The following is a 21,741-nucleotide window of genomic DNA, read 5'->3' as shown; positions in this document are numbered from 1 at the left end:
GCCACGGGCTCTGGATGACACCGGGGGGCCCGGAAGAGTCCTGCAGACAGCACTGGCCCCCAAGCCTGGGCCATGCCCGCCGATGGGCACTGCAGCTGCCGCTCCCGGCCCTGCCGAGAGGTGGGGACCCCAGGAGGGGAAAGACAGGGCCGCGGGGACAGAGGCCAGACAGATGGCCCCGCATCCTTCTGACACCTGCCTGTCACCTCACTCCCCCAGCTGTCTCCTTTTGCAGCCGCGAGGAGTGGAAGGCAGAGGCCGTGGAAGGGGTACGGCCGAAACCCCGCCCCGTTCATCTCGGTGTCGAGAGCAGGCGGCCCCGAGCACAGGGGTTGGTACCTAATAAACACCTGAAGAGCGACCGCGGACAGAGAGGGCGGGCCCCGCCAGGGCTGCGGACAGCGCGGGATGCGCCAGAGCCGTGGCCACCAGCAACTGCTTCCTAGCGGACCTGCAAATGATTACTTTGCTTTGGAATAAAGTTTCCAAACATTGCTTTAGTTTGCAATGAGCCTTTAGGACTTCTGCCTCCATCTACTGAGATCTAGAAAAATTTTCAATCCGGGGCGCCTGGGGGCTCAGTCGGTTGAGCGTCCGACTTTGGCTCAGGTCAGGATCTCACAGCTCGTGAGTTCAAGCCCCGCGTAGGCTCTGTACTGACCGCTCAGAGCTCGGAGGCTGGAGCTGCTTCAGATTCTCTGTCTCCCTCCCTTTCTCTCAAAAATAAATAAACATTTTAAAAAGTGTTTAAAAACTTAAAAAAAAAAAAGAAAACACTTCAATCCAAATGAGACTCCTGGAGAATGACAGACACATTTTCTTTCTTTTTTTTTTTTTAACATTTATTCATTTTTGAGGGAGAGAGAGAGAGAGAGAGCGCAAGTGGGGGAGGGGCAGAGACAGAGGGAGACACAGAATCCAAAGCTCCAGGCTCTGAGCTCTGAGCTGTCAGCACAGAGCCCCATACAGGGCTTGAACCCACAAACTGTGAGATCATGACCTGAGCTGAAATTGGAGGCCTAACCGACTGAGCCCCCCAGGCGTCCCGAACATATTCATCTTATAACTGAAAGTTGGTGTCCTCTGGCCCGCGTCACCCGATTCCCCTCACCCTCAAGCCCTGGCAACACCGATGTATATTCCTTGTTTCCCTGAGTGTGATCTTTTTAAGGTCCACCTATAAGTGAGATCATAGAAATATTTATCTTTCTTTGACAGGCAGATTTTCACATTTGAATCACAGATGGATTCCATTTACTTTAAAAATCACACTAATCACACACACACGTGAGCTTTAGAATATGACAAAATGTTACCTCATCCGTATCTTAAATGCTCCATATAGAGAAATGTCATAATCCAGGAATTATAGTTATGTTGCTGGGTATATGGTTTCAGCCAACGTTGGCTTCTTTACGGAACCCAGACGCACACTTGAGCTACAGGAGATGTACTGGCTTCAAGGAAACACACGTCTTTAGCCTCTTCTGCAAGCAGGTTAAATTGACCTGACATCATAGTTTTACAATCACTGATCTGAAACATTTTTGGAAAAGCAATTTTTTTAAATGTATGTTTAGTTTTGAGAGAGAGAGAGAGAGAGTAGGGGAGGGGCAGAGAGAGGGGGAGGCAAAGAATCCGAAGCAGCTCCACGCTGTCAGCGCAGAGCCCGCGGTGGGGCTCAGACTCACAAACCATGAGATCATGACCTGAGCCGAAATCAAGAATCAGACCCTTAACCGACTGAGTCCCCCAGGCGCCCTGCAAAAGAAATTTTAAGCGAGTTTTCCACGTAAGCCTCTCAAGATACTGAAACGGTTGCCTCCTTGAGCTCAATTCAGAGCTGAGGCTGTTCCAAATGTGCTGGAAGTGCGAGTGCTCACGGCCCTGAAGCAGCCTGCGGTCCACACACTAAGCAGAGGGCTGGAGCCTTTGGAGGAAGCCTGGCGTCAGCGTGCGGCTTCTCTAAGTCGAGGTGTTGACTGCGGGCTCCATCCCCGAGAGGCGTGCCCACTCAGTGGAATGACCCAGCGCTCCCCCGCACGCCACGCATGCCCTCCGTGCCCGCCGTCGCCTGAGGGGCTGTCAGCACGTCTGGGAGGCAGTACACAGCCAGCCCCAGACTGCCGCCCTCCACCCGAACCTCGTTGCCTTCAAGTGCGGATAGAAATGTAACTGGAACTTACTCAGACGTGGTTGTTTGGGGGGCCGGCCCACGCGGAAATAAATACTGATATTCTGTTTTAGAACTGAGACTAGAACGTGGCTCCGAATAAAATGCACTCGATCTACTGTAAAAACGTATGTATTTTCTGCTACGAGACGGGCAAAGCCTATCACAGCACCTAAGAAGAAAGCCTCTCACCGCGGTAAGTGGTGCAGACCCTCCAGCCCGGGCGCCCGGGCGCACCTGCAGCCACTGCCACGTTTTGTCCACGTTTGCGACCACAGGTAAGGCCCACGGCCACGCGTCTCAGGTACTCCGCGCGCTGAGAACGGCGGGGGCCAAGTGTTCCTTTCCCGGCCTTTGCCGTCTCTGTATCTTATAATGTACTTTCGAAACGACTTGAGGCGACAGTGTTGGTCCTGGGGATTAAAAAGTGTACCTGAGCCGACCCAGTTCTTGGTTCAAGTCCATCCAACGGAGGACGTTCGTCAGGAGCCTACGCGGCTGCCCTGGACGCCAAATCCCGCCGTCTGTTTTCTGGTCGATTACAGTCTTACGTTAAACAGTATCCACTGCAGCCATTAAAGCGCAAAAGGACCCTGTAAGACCCTGGTCAATTCCTTAGGGTCACGGGGACCTGATGCAGGCGTACAAACCGGGACAAGGCACCGCTGCATTCGCTCCTCTGCATTTGTACTTCACTATGAACTTATGTTGCGTCCAACGATGGGGTTCAAATTCAAGAAGATTTTCTTGGAAATACGATGCCACACGTAAGGTTACCCCGTAGGTGAGCGTATGCATGGCTGGTCTGACAGCTTCTTTTCTTTCTTTCTTTTTTTAATTTTTTTTTTTTTTTGAGAGAGAGAGAGAGAGCAAGTGAGAAACAGGGAGAGAGAACCGCAAGCAGGCTCCACACCGTGAGCGCAGAGCCCGACGCGGGGCTCATACTCACAAAACGTGAGATCATGACCAGATCAAGAGCTGGATGCTTAAATGACTGAGCCACCCAGGTGCTCTGCTGACAACTTATTTTCAACAGCTGATCAATGATAGAGACCCAGCTGCTCTATTTTATTGCTCCTGGGTATTAAGCACTGTATCATCTCTGCAGCAACAATAGAAAAACCCCTTTAAGGGTTTTGCTCACAAAAGACAACTATTATTTTATTTTGTCCTAACACAGACCCTCCAGAGCCTCAGAGAGCGATATGAAGACATTCTAGGAAATAATCAGAACTACCTCTGTCGTTCAAAGGGCTAAAATGGAAATATTTTTAGGACACAAGGTTGCAGCGATTTGTTCATTTTGCATTATTCTCCGTTAGTGAGTTCTACGTGATTGGGAACACACGCCGTGTTTGGGGAGAGGAGAGTGCAATGTTTCAGAATTTCAAAGAAAATAGTTCAATGGTGCCTAAAAATATTGTCTCCAAAATTACTCCTGGGGCTCTGTTACCTTTGTACCAAAGAGGAATGCTTTTTCTTCCTGTTGAGCAGAAATGATGAAATAAGCCTGGGAAACTGCAGCGAGTGGTATTAAAATGTAAACATTCGGGCAGAGGGAAGAAGTAAGAACAAGTAAATAGCATTTATTTTGTCTACAGTGACTCCTCTCTAACTTCCCAATTTTCTACGTCTGATCTTTCTTCTCTTCGGAGGAAAAGAGGAACGAGCGAGAACTTCCGCTTCTGGGTCTTCTGGTGCATCGGGGTGGCCTTGGTGGTGGCAAGGCAGGCCCTGGCTCCCCGCCAGCGCTGAAGGGCCCGACCCTTCAGCTCCGCACCTGCACCGTTAGCCAAATCACCCTCCTTCTGGTGTCCACTCCCTCCGTGACCGTCTCCCCGCCCGAATTCGGAATCAGAAGTTCAAGTCCCGCCCTTGCCCAGCCGCCGGCTGCGGCCCCCTTGCTCTGGTCTCTTCCTTCCGTCGTCTGAAAATGGAAATAACGGTACCTAACGTGAAGGGGAAGCTTAAAAGGAGAACTTCCAGGCGGCGTGCCCTCGCCCAGCGTCTGGCACGGAGCAGCACGTGCCGTACACCTGTCCCTTCCCTCCTCCGCCGGCAGCCCCCACCCCCATCCGCTCAACTGCTGCTTTATTTTTCTGAAGATGTCACTTCCATCCCGTCACCTCCTAACTCCAGGATGGAAGCACGAGACTCAGCTCTGTGGTCTGATTACGAGCAGTGACCACAGTTTCGCAACCTTGATCCCCCCCAGGTAGGTCTTTTTAGACATCTGATTCTCTTTTTAAAAAAATGTTTTAATTTGAGAGAGAGAGAAAGAGATAGAGCAAGTAGGGGAGACAGGCGGGGGGGGAGAGAGAGGATCGCAGGCAGGCTCCACACACAGCGCGGAGCCTGATGCAGGGCTGGGCCCCACGACCCTGGGATCATGCCCTGAGCTGAAATCACGAGTCAGAGCTCAGCCGACTCAGCCACCCAGGCCCCCGACACTGTATTCTTAGTCACCTGTCGTGACATGTTGACAACATAGATACGCTGTCTGTTTAGGTGCCGTGTGTGTGTCCACACAGTAGAATCGTCACCCCCTTGGATGCCCGAAGCATCCCCCCATCAGCCTGTAGCAGAAAGTGGGAATAGCCTAGCCTGGCATTCAAGGCTTAATCAGATCCTCACTTCCCTGTGCTGTGTCTCTCCCACAAAGCCTTATTCAGACCAAGTCTCTGGTCCTCGCCTGTCTTGCGTGCCTGTGCCCATCGCTGCCAGGCTGTCCCCGCCGTCCTCACGGCCCCTCCACCACGGCTCTTACCTCGAAGCCTGCCCGGGGCCCTTACCCCTCTGCCCAGTAGAAACCGGGAGCTACTCTGTCAGCTGGAAGAGACACCGAGGGCGATTAGGACTTGCAAGCAAGTAGAGGGAAAACAAATCTTTTTTTAAGTTTATTGATTTATTTTGAGTGGGGGAGGAGCAGAGAGATTTCCCAAGCAGGCTCCACACTGTCAGTACAGAGCCTGACGTGGGGCTCGATCTCACGAACCAAACCGTGAGATCATGACCTGAGCCAAAATCAAGGGTCGGACACTCAACTTGCTGGCTTTGGCCAGTCTTCCCAGGGTCCCGTCTGGGGCACCCTCAACTGTGGGGGGCGACACAATTTTCCCTTTACCCATCTGGGCTCTTGTCGGACGCCCGGTAATAAAAGAAACACAAATGGGTTATTAACATGTGTGCATCGTACACACACAGGAGGCACGCGGGGAAAATGGGTGTCCCCTCAGGGTGGCTTAGAATTCAGGCTTAGACGCCCGCATGATGGGAGAGGCAGGGGTGTGCGTGCTTCTCGGGGACAGTAAGTGATGTGAACCGTGCGAGGGCCCTTGGAAGTACGGGTGGGATGTGACAGCCTGTGACCCAGCGTGTTGGGTGTGGGGGGGACTCCCAGCCTCCTCTCCTGTGACAAGTGTCGGTGCGTCCCGGTGGCAGAACCCCCCAGGGAGGGTTGTGGTGACCCAGGTCCTCGGGGGCTCTGTCCTCAGGCCGATTGGGAGAGGCCCCCGACTGGCTCCTTCTCAGGCCTGCAGCTCGAGCTAAGCAGTACGTGGAAGCGGCACCTGTGTGTCCATTCTCTCTTCACGGAACAGCTCAGACAAGGGGGTGAGGCCGAGGGGCTGCGAGAGGGAGGGGAGAAGGCCGGCCCAGGGAACGGGCAGCAGCGGGGAGCGCTGGGGAGGGGTGCGCGGGGCGGGAGGAGGTGAGGCCCGCGGGGNGGCAGGAGCCCCCAGGGAGGCCGAGGGGTCACCGCAGGCCGGGGGGCCGGGGGTGGCCCCTGCGACAGGTGGCTCCGGGCGGGAGGAGGAAGGGGGCGAGGGGCCGCGGGGAGGAGGAAGGGAACCTGGCCGCAGGCTTCCTCAGACCCAGCAGAGGGCCACCCTGCGGGCCACAGTCCCCTCCCCAGCACGGCCGGCGGCGGGGGCGGAGGGGCAGGGGGGGGGCGAGAGGGGCCCGGCAGCCGGGCCTCCCGAGGGGGAGCCGCTGACCCCTGACCCCGGCCAGGCCCCGGAGCAGACGGTCAGGAGCAGCGCCGGGCACCCGGCGGCTGCGGGCGACGGTGGGGACAGAGCCGCCCAGTTTGGGGGTGAAGCTCGTGCCCGGCACTCCTGTACCCCAGGCTTGACCGGAGGGCGTGGGGTGGCACGGAGTCAGGGGGAAGTGGGTCCGAAGCCCCTACCAGGTGCCGGGCACTCACTGAGAGCCTTTTGTGCCGATCATTCCCATTGCCGACGCCCTAAGAACGTCATCTCCATGCAGAGTCTAACTCGGGGGGCCCGGGGTGCTGCTTGTCTATAAGCTGCCGGTGCCCGGTACCCACTGCGCTTCGGGGCGAGAGGCTGCTCCGTCACCTGCTGCCCGGGCAGCCGCGTGGCCCTCCTCACAGGCAAGAACACCGAGGCGCAGTGGGCCTGGGTGGCTGGGGAGCCCTGCCCTCCCCCGAGCCCCCCGTGGGGCACATAACACCCCCCACACCCGCACTTCCTCCAGGGCCCGCGTGTCTGCCCCCGGGCTCAGCCTCACCTCCCGCAGGCCTGGGGCTCCCACTCCCTGCGGCAATATCTAAAGATAGTCAGCCTCACAGGAAACCAGAGACTATTGGCTAACTTTGCAAATAAAGATGCCCTCAGAGGGAGGGAAAGGGAAATGCTCTGTGACAGACAGACAGACAGGCTGTGGGACGGGTGGCCGATCATCTCGACTGTCGAGTCCAGAGGTCAAGTCCAGGCCCGGCCCAGGTAGGAACCGAGAACCTGCCAGCACCTGTGGGCTCACGGGGTGGGGTGCCGCGGTCGGAGGTCACAGCAGGTGACGGTCGCTGGGTTTTGCTTTCCATGCTAAGAGGGACCATTTTCGCGATGTGGCAGCCAAGGGCCCAGGGGCGTGTGGGGCGCAGCGTGGGGTCAGACCATTCATGATACGCTCCTCACGGAATGTGACTAGAAGCAGCAGCAATTACCTGTTAGGGACGTGGAGAAACGCTCACGAGTTGACATTCCCTGGGAAAAAATTGCATCTGGATGATAGTGAGGAATTTTGATTAACTTGACAAAGTAAGAAATAGTAAGGAAGTTGTTATCGTGTGCAAAGAAAGAGTTCTTATTCCTTTAGAAACTCATTCTTGCCTGTTTATGGGTGAGATGCTATGAAGCCTGGATTTATTTTTAAATAGCGTGCTAGGACATAGGTGGAGATTAGATGAAATGACCACGAGCTGCTCATAGAAGCTGCGTGATGCCCGCCTGGGAGTTCTCTCATGTTAGAAAATGTTACAATAAAAAATGTTTAATGTCGCATGGGCATTTTATTTTTTATTTAGTTTTTGTCTTTAAAATGAATTTTTAAATGTTTATTTATTTTTAGAGAGAGACAGAGCATGAGTGGGGGAGGGACAGAGAGAGAGAGAGGGAGACACAGAATCCGAAACAGGCTCCAGGCTCTGAGCTGTCAGCACAGAGCCCAACGCGGGGCTCGAACCCATGAACCTCGAGATCATAACCTGAGCCGAAGTCAGACGCTTAACCAGCTGAGCCACCCAGGCGCCCCTGCATTTTAAATATAAATATAACTATGCTTCATATGGACATAAGAATATGCATGGAGATTGGATGGGAAAAGGCGGAAAGTTGGCTGTGGTTCATTCTGGGAAGTTGGATTGTAGATAGTTCGGTTCTGTCTTGTTTTTCCTTTCCTTTCCATGCTTTTTTTGGTGCCTCCTACATTTTTTATAAAAAGCCCCTATTGCATTTACAGTGACAACTATTTTAATAAATAAGTCGCTGACCAAATGCGATGTTCGATACTAATATATGCCGTTGTAATCTCCCTGAGGACACGGCCTCAGAAGGTTTGTGTCGCGGGAAAGCAGTCCCAGGACTATGAGCGGACACACGTATGGGTGCAAGAGGGGAGGAAAGACCCGAGGTCCCGGGTGAGGACCTGTCATTTCCCAGCACTTGACCTTTGTCAGGCCCTCCCAGCCTCACAGACCCTGCAGCCTGTGCTCTGTGGGCTCACAGCCGAGCCCGGAGAAAGGCCAGGGACTTTTAGGATTTCCCCTCCCCCAAAAAAGTTCATTTTCATTTTCAAATACTTTAAAGTTGATTTATTGACTTAGAGACACAGAGAGGGCGCGAATGAGCAGGGGAGGGGCAGAGAGCGAGGGAGAGAAACAGGCTCTGCCGGCACAGAGACCCACCAAGGGCTCCAACTCACAAACTCGGAGATCATGACCTGAACCGAAATCAAGAGTCCGATGCTTAATGACTGAGCCACGCAGGCGCCCCGTTTTTTCAAATACTTCATTCTTTTTTTGAGAGAGAGAGAGAGAGAGAAAGTGTGCGCCAGCAGGGGAGGGGCGAGGGAGGCAGAAGATCCAAAGTAGGCTCTGCGCTGAGAGCAGAGAGCCTGACGTGGGGCTCACACTCACGAACCGTGAGATCATGACCTGAGCCGAAGTAGACGCTTACCCTACTCGGCCACCCAGGCGCCCCTCAAATTTCTTACACAGAAAACTCGAGGTAGAAAACAACTTGAGTCCCAAGGAAGATGGGACTGTGTGAGAAGCAGACAAGAAAGTTTCCTGGCTAAGCTTCTGCTTCGGGGGCTTCTGGGTCTGCTCCGGGCAGCTCAGCACTTGCCCCGGGAAGCCTGGGAGGGGCCCTGGCACCACCGTGCGTCTGTCTGTCTGTGTGTGTGTCTGTCTGTGTGCGTGCACGCAAGTACGGATCCACGTATTCTGCCTGCCTCTTTTCTTGGCTTCATTTTCACACCCCCAGGAAGGGAGCACCCGCTGTGCGTCGGCCGGCATGGCACCCGCTGCCACTCTGCTGCTCAGTGGGTAGGAGAGGCAGCCTGGCCTTGGAGCAAAGCCCTGGCTCTGCCCTTGACCTTGCTAAGCCTCGAGTCCTGCTTTAAAATGAATACGAGCCATGAGTTGAGAACCGCTGAGGCGAGCGATGGGTATAGGGTGGGTATCTGTATCAAGGGCAGCGTAGACCAAGTTCTGGCCACACCGTCGGGCCCACATTTGGTGCTCAAGAAACAATACGTGCTGTCACTATGGGAAGCTGAGAGATCAGAGTTTGCACCTTAAGCCCACGAACCACATCCAAATGCGGTTGTTAAGGGGCAGGGAGGCGGAGCCACGCCAGAGCCCACCCGGGTCAGACCAGCATCCGTTCCCCAACCCACCCCTCCCGGGAGACACCTTGCTCCCCGCTCCCGCCTGCACAGGCTTCTAGAAGGGCAGCAAGATCAGGTCCACGGGCCCACACCCGAGACCTTCGATCTCAGGTCTGGGCCATTCAGCTGCCCCCTCCCCAGCTCAGCCTCTGACCTGGAACCGAGGCCTCGGCTACCCGGGTTCTACTCGGGCTCAAATAATCTGTCCCGGAAGGCGCTCAGAGCCAGCACCGGCAGAGGCCGAGCTGCACAGGGAGGCGGGCCTCTGCTGTCCAACATCGGGTCACAGCTACAGGGAGGCACAGCCCGGGGGCTCGGGCGAGCTCTCCACTGACGTTTCCGGGACTCGCTCTGACTCCCAGCAGCTCTGTCCAGGGACCCCAAGGGCTTGCATCACTGACTCTGCCCAGCCGGCCCTCGCCCCTCGCCCCTCGCGGGGGTTTCCGGTGGAATGTGATCCTGCCCGCCCTCCCCAGGGGCTAGCGGGCGCTGGCTGCCCTGCGGGCTGGAACTCTCTGGGCTCTGCCCCCACAGCCCGGCTCCCTCTGCCTCCTCTTCCCATCTGGCCAGAGAGCAACTATTTTGGATTTCTTCCCTTTGTAGGGAAGAAAACCTAGATCGCACCTCTTTACATGTTTTTTCAAAGTGTTTTTGCAAGGCCGCTTTATGCTTTTCCTCAAACTTGGGTCCAATGTCACATACAGCACACTCAAAGAACGGTGTGCAGGCTAACGACTTACAAATCAATTTCCCACCCGACCAGCAGCCAGGCAGCCCGAGAGACGCAGGCCGGCCTCCCCCCAGCGGCCTTCCCTTCCTGACTGCCACCCCGCCCTCCCCGAAACCCCACAGTCCTGATCATCGCGGTCACTGCTGCCTTGCCCGTCCCTCGAACTTCACCCACCTAGACGCGCATCCCTAAACAACATGCGTTACTGTTGCCTGCTTCTGACTTCATATGCACGGATTCACACCGCAGGTCTGCGTTTGTAAAATGCACCCATGCCGTGGGAGACGTCAACGAACCCACACAAATGTTCGTGGCGGTCCACAGAGGCCCCCCCCACTGAGAGCCAGCCAGGCGCGCCTCCACGGTGGGGTGCATAATAATGAGGCGCTCACACACCGCCTGCTTGCACAGAACAGCAAGAGCAGATCACCGTCACAGCAGGAGCATGAGATGCTTCCAGAAACGCTGGCATGAATTCACACATAAATGCAAACCTGGTCTTTATCTGCAGGCCGGTTACCCCCGTGCGTCTCCACCAGACAGTTTCTATTTCTTCGAACCAGATTATTGCGCTGCTGTCAGTTTCCCCAAGTTACAGATGTGTGTTACCAGCCAGACAAGGCCAGGCCGGGCAGAGAGAGCTCCGAAGGGCGCGCCGGATCGGCCACTCATCAATTCCGTCCCGCCCGCCCCATTTCGAAGTCTAGCAATTTTCCTACAGTTCCTTGGTGTGGAATTTGCGGACCCTCTCTTCACCCCGCTTCTGCCTTCGCTCTCTCTGCATCTTTTCCTGAACCCTCCACGGAGACTGAACTTGACTTGTGAAGGCTCCAGGAGTCTGTCAACCCCTTCCAGCCCCACATGCCCACTTCCTTCTGTTTCTAGTATATTCTCTCACACCTCCTCTGCCTCGCCTTGACCCTGGGAAACATGCCTGTTGGCTTCAAAGCCCCCCACCTCTTGCCCTGCCCCCCCACCTTCATTTACTTGGAAGATCGCCCCAGCTTTAAGACTCAGCTTGAATGATCCCCTGAGGTTTCTTCCTCTGAGATTCTGTTACTAAACAATAACAACCATTTACAGAGACTGTATCTTAGCCATTTTTACCTCCACAGAAGTTAGCACAGCACCTACTGCTGGGAAATAAAATAAAAAATGAGATCTCCAGGGGCGCCTGGGGGCCTCAGTGGGTTAAGCGTCTGACTTCAGCTCAGGTCATGATCTCACGGTTTGGGAGTTCGAGCCCCTCGTCGGGCTCTGTGCTGACAGCTCGGAGCCTGGAGCTGCTTCAGATTCTGTGTCTCCCTCCCTCTGTCTCTATGCCTCTCCCCCTCACTGTGCTCTGTCTCTATCTCAAAAATAAATAAACATTAAAAAAATATTTTAAAAAGAAATTTAAGAATTAAAAAAAAAAAGAAAAACTCATCACTGGAAGTACTTTCTCCTCTCCTTGAAATGAGGACGTGCGTCTTTTTGAAAATGTGATCACTTCTTCTGTCAGCTCTATGTCCCAGGAATCTTTCCCAGGGGACTGGGGCTCTTTCTTTGAAATATAAACACCAAGGGGCACCCAGGTGGCTCGGTCTGCGGAGTGTCTGACTCTTGGTTTCGGCTCAGGTCATGATCCTGCGGGTTTGTGGGTTCAAGTCCCGCATCTGGCCCTGTGCTGACAGCACGGAGCCTGCTTGGGATTCTCTCTCTCCCTCTCTCTGCTCCTCCCCTGCTCGCGCTGTCTCTGTCTCTCTCAAAATAAATAAAAAACTTTTAAAAAAAGAAATATAAGCATCAAGAATTAGCACTCCTATCTCCCGGTTTCTATGGAAGGGTAGGAGCCTAACTTGGGAGCCTGACTTTTGCTCCAAATTGCAGAACTATTCCCGTGTTAAAGATATGAGCCTATTTCTTCTCTGGAGGCAGCTGTTGCAGACGGTCCCTTCGGTTCCGGCGGTGGGGTTAGGGTGACTGTGTGTGTCTGTCAAGTTCTGTCGCTTGAGAACTAGGTTTGCTTTCTCACGGGAGGGATCGTAACTACATCCAAGGGTGAGATTTTTTTGTTTCCCCCCCTTCTTGCCGTCTCTGAGCAGATGGCCCTGATGCATATCACATTCTGGTTTCATGTCTATTTAACAGTAACGGTGTTTTCTCTGTTATCGCTGTGAGAGGTTTTTCTGGACTGGAGATTTTTTTAAAAATCTTTTTAAAATGTTTATTTACTTTTGAGACAGAGAGGAGAACGAGCAGGGGAGGGGCAGAGAGAGGGAGACACAGAATCCAACGCAGCTCCAGGCTCCGAGCTGTCAGCACAGAGCCCGACTTGAGGCTCAAAAAATTCACTCATGGACCATGAGATCATGCCCTGAGCTGAAGTCAGACGCTTAACCCACTGAGCCCCCCCAGGCGCCCCCAGCGGTGAGTTTCCTAAGGCAAATGCCGTAGGAGTGAGGGGCAGAGGAGAATCTCTTCCCTTATTTTCAGCAGGGAGAATTAAGCCTCTTATTTTGAATTTTAATTTGTCCTTACACTAGCATATGGTAAAGGATACATAATCGGCTTAGTTAATAAATTAATGTAAAATCCATCTCTTCCTCAATTACCAGAAAAAGTCCTAAAACATTTCCTTTCAGAAGTTCACAGTTGAGCAGGGATAAGTCAAGGCCACAACATGCTCGTTAGACGGAAGGAGAAGGGGTGTGTCAAACCCGGCATCTGTTAAGGGGTGGCTCACCCAGCAGAGGCCCTCACCCCCGGCCTGGTTTTCCCCTGGTGCGGGCTCTGGCTCTGGGTGTTAGGCCCATGCAAACGCTGGAGGGGGGGCCGAGCCATGTGGCTGCAGGTGGACCGTTGCCGAGTGTAGACAGCCGCTCAGTCTACTTGCACGGGGGATGGGCTGCAGGCGTGGGTTCGAGGCCTTTCCAGCGGCGCCTCTGTGGCCCCCCATCCTTACCCCTCCCTGCCCCCCAGCGGGTCTCACAGAGTCCGCGGTCGCTGTGAGTGGGAAAACCGTCAGGACCTGGGAGAACCCGGTGCCCGCGCCGCCGAGCGTGCGGCTTCGGGCCTCGCCGCCAAGCGTCCCCTGGGGGCCAAGGCGAAGCTCCCTGCCTCGGGACAGAACCGCGTCGGAACCCGGCAGGCCGTGAGCCGCCTGCTCCTCCTGACGCCAGGCCGCGTCTCTACCGCCCGGGGCTCACGCGGTGCCCGGAGGCTCCGCGGTTCGGTTCCCGTTGACACCTGAAGCCCGTCAGGGCGGCCGGGCCGTGCTTGCAGTTCGGGAAACCGAGGCAGAGCCGGAGCGGGCGCGGGGGCCCCTGGGAGGTTCGCGGCCTGGACAAGCAACACCACACCTTTGATTAACCTCTCATTTTAACCCGGGACTGTGAGCACCCCGTGCTGTATGAGCTTCGGGTGTACACTACGGTGAGTCAACACTTCATTCACTTCCCAGGGCTCGTCGTGGTAAGTGCACCGTGTGTGTGTGCGCGTGTGTGTGTGCGTGCGTGTGCGTGTGTGTGCATGTGCATGTGCGTGTGTGCATGTGCGTGTGCATGTGCGTGTGTGCATGTGCGTGTGTGCATGTGCGTGTGCATGTGCGTGTGCATGTGCGTGTGCATGTGCGTGTGCGCTTGAAGGCAGGAAAGAGCTGCCCCGACAGCCTCAGCCTCTTCTTCTCCAGAAGAAAGGGCCCTGAAGTTCCGCCACCGTTGGCGGGAGGCTGGGGGTCCGGCCGTGAGAGAGGAAGCGCCTGCCTTCTTCACTTCCTGACGGCCGGTCGGTCGGTCAGCCCCCTGGGTTCTGGGCCCCCCCAGCCTGGGTCTCCCGAGGGGACGGCCCCAGGAAAAGTGCTCAGGCTTGCATCATGGATCGTCTTCTTTCCGGGGCGGGGAGGGTGGGGTGGTGCTGGGTCTACTATTTCTCGGTTTCAGCCCCAGAGGTGTGGCCTGCAAGCACACTTTCCCTCAGGAGGGAAGGCCCGGCGCCCAGGAGGGAGCATGGCTGGGGGGGGCGCACATCTGCTCTCTTCGGACCAGCTTCCCTGACCTCTCAGGGCCGCCCCCGGGTCACCTGTACGGGAGGGACAACCACCTCATGTGGGCTTGTAGACAGAATCAGACAGAATCGAAGGGGCGTGTGTATGCAGCGTGCCGGCGCGGGCACCCAAGAGTNTAACTGGGCTCTGGAACATTCTCAGCAGAATGGCATCCCCACGAAGAACGATGGGAGCTCTAGCAGTCTTTACTGTTCTCTAATTGCCTTTGGTTCAAAAGAACAAAGATTATGGGGCACCTGGTGGTCAGTCGGTTGAGCGTCCGACTTCGGCTCAGGTCATGATCTCACGGTTCGTGGGTTCGAGCCCCGCGTCGGGCTCTGTGCTGACAGCTCAGAGCCTGGAGCTGCTTCAGAGTCTGTGTCTCCCTCTCTCTCTGCCCCTCCCTGCTCACTCTCTCTCTCTGTCAAAAAAAGTAACTAAATATTTTTTTTAATTCAAAAGAACTAAAATTAAACCACAATTTTGTTGGCATTTACACAGACCCTCGAACCCGGTCTTCACTCAGGGGTCTAAAAAGCCCTAAGCAGAGACCCCGGAGGGAAAAGCACCAACCAACCAACCAACAAAGCTAAAGACAAAAAAAAGAGGCAGAGGACCCAGCAGGCAGCGAGCAGGATGTGAGGGAAACTCGGGGGAAGCGGCCGAAAAGGATGTGGGACCGAAGAGGAAAGTGGACGTGGGCCACTTAGATGAAAAGGGAAGTAGAGAACAGGGAAGATGATTGGAAACAGTGGGTAAATGGTGACCCCAAAGAAGTGAAAAAATAAACGAGCAGGCCTGAGAAAAGGAAGTGGGCCAGGGGGTTCAGGGCAGGATGGAGAAAGGGCGAGGGAGGGGTTCACGCAGCAGGCTCGGCTCTGCTGAGTAGGGGCCGCATGTGCGCTCCGCGCTCTGCTTCTGGGCTCAGCTCAGACTCTTGTATGTGGACACCATTTAGNGGGGGGGGGGGGGGGGGTGGGCTGGAGCTGGCCACGGCCCCGCACCCCCGGCTCAGCCGGCTGGGGAAACCCCGCAGACGGGGCTGATCTGCCTGCGTTCCCACACTTGGTGGCCTGGTGGCCTCGGGCCAGGAGAGCCGGTGTCCGGCCGATCAGACCCCCGGTGGCCCTTCAGCCCGGCCCGGAGACCACCCTCGAGGGCCTGCCCCCGTCTCTAAGCTCATCTCCCAGTCCTGGGACCTCTCAGAGGATCCAGAAATGATTAAGAGGACCCACCCTTCCTAAGAAGCTCCCTCCCTCGACAAGTTCAGAGGAATAATTGAGTGAAGTCCTTCCTTTGATGTCAGATCTCTGATGTAAATGGTGCCCTCCGTGCTCCCGGCTTCTGAGCCAGCAAANCTGGCTGAGCAGCTCACTGGCTGCAGGCCCCTCCCAGCCGCACTGAACGGTGGGGGTGGGCCGTCCCTGAGCAGGGCGAGGCCGGGCTGGGTCCCGGGCCTCGCAGGAGGGCGGGCTGACCCGGGCAGCGGGGATTCTCACCCAGAGCGCCGGCTCGGCTGCAGGGGCTCCGCAGGCGGCTCAAGCGGCACTTGGCTTGCTTCTCTACACCTTTTATTCATTCACTCACTCACTCATTCATTCATTCAACACACTAGGCATCCACTAAGTGCTCAGAGTTCAAGCCACGCCCGTGGCCTGGGGTCCAGAAAGACACTCGTGTGCCCTGTTGGCGCCTCTGGGAACGGGACAGCTCAAAGGCACTGTCATTACAGAGCACCGGGAATGAAGGTCAAGGACACAATATCTATATTCCGACATGTGTTCCTCTGGCGTCTGCTCCGTGCCTGGCCCCTCCCTCTCTTGAACGCTGGTCGACAGGGCTGCAGAAGGTGCCGGTCCTCTCCCGGGACCTGGGGTCTGGGCGGGGCAGACGGGCTGGCCACAGGCCAGCCGCATGGCCTTGGGCAAGTGACTTGCTGCCGTGAGTGCACCTACTTATCCGCAGAGATCATCATCCCCTTATGCGCTGGCTACCATTTCCTGGGCACGAACCACACGCTTCTCGTTACCGTATTAGACTGTTTGCTTGTTTATTTTAATCTTCCATATAACTCGTATTTCTGTTTCTTTTTAAAATTTCAACTGAATTAATGAAAATCTTCTCCCCAAATAGGTAATATGTGTTCAGCAAGGAGCCTGAGAGCTGAGTAAACACTCAGCAAAGGTTTCCTCACTCCTCCCCAACCCCGAAAAATCTGTAAAGAAAATATTTTTTATTTCAGGGGAAAAAAATAAAACAGACTCTGCAGACGAGATTTCCACAAGGCCTGGGGCGGGAGTGAGCAGCTCCTGGAGGGCCCCTTCTGCTTCCTCACCACGTGCACCTATTTGAGTGCCTGCTGTATGCTCCCCTCAGAGCGGCGCCCTGGGCAGATGTGAGCAGATGAGGGACGTCAGACTCAGAGGTTACAAGTTCACCCAAGGTCACTTGACCAGAGAGGGCAGAGACATGAGACTGAGCCAAGGGAGGGCCCGAGTCTGCCCACCTCCTGGCTCTCCCCTCAGTGGCCCGGGGACCCCTGCGAGCAGGTTTAGAGGAGGTCCCCGTGGAGAAGGCGCAGCGCCGAGGGGGGAAATGCAACCTACTTCACGCAGGTTCGGGAAAATCTAGCCAACCCCCCAGCACACGGTCTCTGGGCTGCAGGACCGAGCACAGGCAGAGCGATGCCACAGTCTCTATTGTCCTTGACCCCTCTCAAGGTCAGCTTTGCCTTGGGGGAGGAGAAGGGAGAGGGGAGTGGCTGCAGGCTCCCTAACTTACGACCACTGAGAGCTGGACGCGTCCGAACAGAGGTGCGGGAAGCCACCTGCGCTGGGTGGGAATGTCCCGGTCTCCCCGGAGCTCCACTCGGGCCATTTCAAGCTGACATTTGTGTGGCTCAAAAAGGGTAGCATCTCAGCCATTTTATGTGGTTAACCTTAAACAGTATTTCTTTAAGTTTATTTATTTATTTTGAGAGAGAGCGAGAGAGTGCACATGGGAGGAGCAGAGACAGAGGGAGACAGAGAATCCCAAGTGGGCTCTGCGCTGACAGCGTGGGGCTCGATCCCACAAACCCATGAGCTTACGACCTGAGCCGAAATCAAGATTCAGATGCTCAAGGTTCCTGGGTGGCTCCGTTGGTTGGACGTCTGACTCTTGGTTTCTGCTCAGGTCGGGATCTTGCAGTTTGTGAGTTTGAGCCCCATGCCAGGCTCGGCACTGACCGTATGGAGCCTGCTTGGGATTCTCTCTCTCCCTCTCTCTCTGCCTCTCCCACATGCACTCTCTCTACCTCTCTCTCTCTCAAAATAAATGAATAAAATCTTAAAAAAGAGAGAGAAACACTCAACTGACTGAGCCACCCAATCACCCCTAAACTTAACCATTATTGATTAAGGTCACAGCCAGAGGTCTGTTTCTGAGACAAGGGTATTGCAGCTTAGAGCACAGAATGCACTCACTTTCCCTGGGATGTTGGGAATTCCAGCCCAGGCCGAGAGGGCCCAAGTCAGAAAGGCTTAACCCACTTTGTCCCAGAAGAATCTCGATAAGCTGCACCGATGCGCCAGAACCCAAAGCGGAGGCTGGGAAGGGGGAAGCAGAGCCCTGGCTGGAAGGGTGGGTCCTCACCTTGACACCACAGTCTGGGCAAAACCAGTGTGAAAAGGAGGCGGTGGGGTGTGGATGGTCCCTTGGTTAAACAAGTGTGAACTTGGCGTTTAGTTGTGGTGGGGAGGGGGCAGTGACAACCAGGCGGTGTGCTCGGAACGTGCTTGGGGTTTCTCGGGGCCTGTCTGTGGCATCACAAGGAAGAGGAGGAGGCCTCCGAGGGCGGGCGAGGGGGGAGGGGAGCCCTCGGGGCCTCTGGAGTGAAAACTCCGAGTCCTGGCCAGGGAGGGTGGGGAGGGTGTGGCTTACTTCCCAACCTGGGCAGAGAGGTCTCCTGCTTCCATTTTTGGGCTGGAGGACCAGGAGTAGGGGGGAGGCCCGGGCCCCAGCGAGTGCAGGGCTGCGAATTACAGGATGAATTCGCCACCCCGGGCCCCGCACCGCAGGCTAACGGGGCATGGTCCCCTATACAGGGTCCATCGGCCTTTTTGTGACAGCAGAGGCCCTGAGATGGCAGTGGTGGCACCCTCTTCACTTGGCCGCCCGAGGCTGCCCGCTTCAGAACAAAGGCCTTTCCGACTTCTGGTGCTAACACAGAAGGGTCCTGGGCACAGACGAGGTGGTCCCTCTGGACTGTAGGACTCTGTGTCTCGTCCCGGAAGGAAGAGAAGGGCCTGGTGGCTCCAAGAGGAAGAGAAAGGAGCCTCAACAATGACGAGGGGCTCAGGGCACAGGTGCGCTCGAGGCTCCGGAGGGGGTCGGCGACCTCTCTTCAATCTTGGCTTCCTGCGCGCCAAACTGGGGTCCCGAGGGCGGAGGGGTGGGGATAAGGAAGGAAGTGGAGAATTGCTGGGGGGAAGTTCGGGCCACTCGTGTGAATTATGGCTGCACCCCCACCGCCCCACCCCGCCTCTCCACACCCACAGTCCTCTCCCCCACCATTGACACACTGGTCAACCTCTCGGATCGACGTTTGAAGATCCAAGAAGAAAAGATCTGTCTCAAGCTTTCAAACGTCTAGATTCAAATGCTAGCTGAGCCATTCACGGCATAGCTCTGACCAAGTCCCTGAACCTCTCAGGGCCCTGGCTTTGTCTTCTGTCAGAGAAAGCCTTTATAGCACCTATCAAGAGTCTGTTGTGGGGATTAAACAAGATGAGTGTGTGACAGTGGCAAGTGTACTGTTTAGGCAGCCGATACCTGTTTCTTTCAGCCTGCTCCTGTGCGGGGCCAGATAGAATCCCAACTTTGTTTCTCTGAGAACTAATGCTGTTATTTGTCTTCCCTTCTGATCCAGGTCGTCACCATGCCCACCCACTCCCCTGCGTTGACTTTAGAACCTTTCGAGTACGATGAGTCCGCTGAAGCCTGTGATATAGGAGATGCTGTGGCCTTCGGGACCGTCTTCCTGTCCATACTCTATTCCCTTGTCTTTGCCTTTGGCCTGGTGGGGAATTTGCTGGTAGTGTTTGCCCTCACCAACAGCCGGAAGCCCAAGAGCATCACCGACATTTACCTCCTGAACCTAGCCTTGTCTGATCTGCTCTTTGTAGCCACATTGCCTTTCTGGACTCACTACCTGATAAGCGAGCAGGGCCTTCACAACGCTATGTGCAAACTCACTACCGCCTTCTTCTTCATCGGCTTTTTCGGAGGCATATTCTTCATCACCATCATCAGCTTCGATAGGTACCGGGCCATTGTCCTGGCTGCCAACTCCATGAACACCCGGACCGTGCAGCACGGCGTCACCGTCAGCCTGGGCGTCTGGGCGGCCGCCATCTCGGTGGCTGCGCCTCAGTTCATGTTCACAAAACAAAAAGAAAACGAGTGCCTTGGCGACTACCCTGAGGCCCTGGAGAACCTGTGGCCTGTTCTCCGCAACGTGGAAGTCAATTTGTTTGGTTTCCTGCTCCCCCTGCTCGTTATGAGTTATTGTTACTTCAGAATCATGCAGACACTGTTTTCCTGCAAGAACCGCAAGAAAGCCAAGGCCATTAGGCTGATCTTTCTGGTGGTCATCGTGTTTTTTCTCTTCTGGACACCTTACAATGCCATGATTTTCTTAGAGACACTTAATCTCTATGACTTCTTTCCCAGTTGTGACACGAAGAAGGACCTGAGGTTGGCCCTCAGTGTGACTGAGACAATCGCGTTCATCCACTGTTGCCTCAACCCCTTTATCTATGCATTTGCTGGAGAGAAGTTCAGAAGATACCTTTACCACCTGTACAGGAAGTGCCTGGCTGTCCTGTGTGGCCACCCTGTCCACGTCAGCTTCTCCCCGTCTGAACAGACCAGCAAGCGGGAAAGCATTCTGAGCAGTAATTTCACTCAACACACCAGCGACGGAGATGGGTCCATCCTCCTCTGAGGGAGTCTCCAGAGCCTTGCCCCTACACACAGCCTGGAGCGCCTGAGCCTGCCGCTGAATAACGAAGACAGATTTTTTGTTTGTTTCTTACATGCAAGACACGATGCACCGAATCCTCTCAGACAACCCTGAAGCGTTTTTGAGCTTTGTGCCCCAAATTTGAATGCTCAAAGGTAGACATGTCTCTAACTGCAAATGTCAGGACTTTTTGTTCACAAATGACAAAAATTCAACTCACTCTAGCTTGGCTAAAGAGGAGGCGGGGAGTATTATTCACATGGTGGCCTGAGTAAGAGAGTGGCTGAGCCCTCAGAGTATGTAGAAACTAGGGCTTGAGTCCAGCTAGGATTTCCTCTCTGTGGCTCTCAAATCTCTGAGTGGTGACAGTACTCAGACACAGCTTAGCCAACAGAGTGGGACTGAGAACCATCCCTCTCTGGTCCCAAGGTTAAAATTCCCAGAGAAGAGCTCTCGTTGGCTGAGTTTGAATCAGATGCCCTTCCCTGGGCCAGGCTGTGGTATTCACTCGGGGAGAATAGATACGATGGCAGCTTCCATTCCAACTGCATGGTTAGAGGTGCAGAAAGCCATATGTCCAAGAAGCTGGAGGGGGCGGGGCTGTCTTGACCCAATAGAACAAGAGCTGCCCACCTACCTCCCCACGTATCTGGCCCAGCCCCCTCACCGAGCACACCAGCCAGACTTCCCTTTTTTATCATGCCTCCAAATCTGCAAAGGTTGTCCAATGACCACGGGGTCCAATCCGAGATGCTACATCACATGGTTCCACCTACGATTCCCCGTCTCTTCCCCTTCCCCAAGGAACTCAGCCCTTCAGCCAACCAGATCTCTTCCAGCACACGTCGTCCCTGCCCCTGCGCGCGGGGAGGTAAATAGGAAGAACCCTGGCCTAAACTGACGAGGGGTGGTTTCCGCTCCCACCTTCGTCATCGCTCCCCGGGGAGCTCGGGGCCAGCCCAGCTTCAGCTTCCTTATCTGTAGAATGGAGATCGTGGCACTTTTCACACAGGGAGCCTCCTTCTCAGCATGAGAAACCAGCCACCAACTCTTGCTGCTCCCACCCCTCCTACCTGGTCTNGGGGCAGGGCCCACGGGGCAGCCTCGGCACAGCCCGAGGAGCCTCCAGGCTCTGCTGTGGGATGTGCCCAGATACAGAGGAGGCTGGTTGCTACAGTGGTACTCAGTGGACACCCCTGGGTACACGGATTGATGGCCTTCCCTGACCCCGCCCTCCAGACTGCCTCGAATATTCCTTTCCAGTTGCCTCGTATCAAGCCCCTGCCCATCTAAAGCGAAACCCCCGTCATTGATGCCACTGCCAACTTGGGGAGCCAGGGTCGCAAGCACAGCTTTTTCCCCCTTTTTTAGTAAACATTTGGGATGGTCGAATACTTTAAAGCTTGAAAGCCAATTGCAATAATGCTAAAGAGAATGTCCTCTACTACCTAACATGCAATGTCTTCCTTCATCTGCCCACCCAGGACTTGTTTGTACTCTCACATGTTTAGAGTTGAAAGTGTAATGTACAGACCCCTCTGTAATCTGCTATTTTTCTCTTAACATTAGACCACAAATGGCTTTCTGTTTCTATATAGTTTTGTGCTGTTCGCTTTAGA

General features: G+C 55.1%; 1 protein-coding gene across 2 annotated transcripts; it reads left to right on the top strand.

Annotated features, from left to right (window-relative positions):
* The first annotated feature begins 4,256 nt into the window (after positions 1–4,256).
* Positions 4,257–21,202, top strand: CX3CR1 (C-X3-C motif chemokine receptor 1). 2 transcript variants are annotated; one of them, XM_077773995.1, is made up of 2 exons: positions 4,257–4,388; positions 19,028–21,202. In XM_077773995.1, the coding sequence occupies exon 2, from the start codon at positions 19,037–19,039 to the stop codon at positions 20,102–20,104; it is 1,068 nt and encodes a 355-aa protein (XP_077630121.1). In that variant the 5' UTR covers positions 4,257–4,388; positions 19,028–19,036; the 3' UTR covers positions 20,105–21,202. The 2 variants fall into 2 exon arrangements, with proteins under 2 accessions (XP_077630121.1, XP_077630120.1); XM_077773994.1 differs by lacking the exon at positions 4,257–4,388 and adding an exon at positions 6,845–6,918.
* Positions 21,203–21,741: the final 539 nt, after the last annotated feature.

The sequence above is a fragment of the Crocuta crocuta genome, unplaced genomic scaffold (genome assembly GCF_008692635.1).
Source record: "Crocuta crocuta isolate KB4526 unplaced genomic scaffold, BGI_CrCroc_1.0 scaffold541, whole genome shotgun sequence".
NCBI lineage: Eukaryota > Metazoa > Chordata > Mammalia > Carnivora > Hyaenidae > Crocuta > Crocuta crocuta.
This window is presented reverse-complemented; position numbering and strand designations above follow the sequence as displayed.

Excerpts from the sequence above, each read along its gene's own strand:
- CX3CR1 (XM_077773995.1), top strand. The coding sequence starts at position 19,037 with ATGCCCACCCACTCCCCTGCGTTGACTTTAGAACCTTTCGAGTACGAT.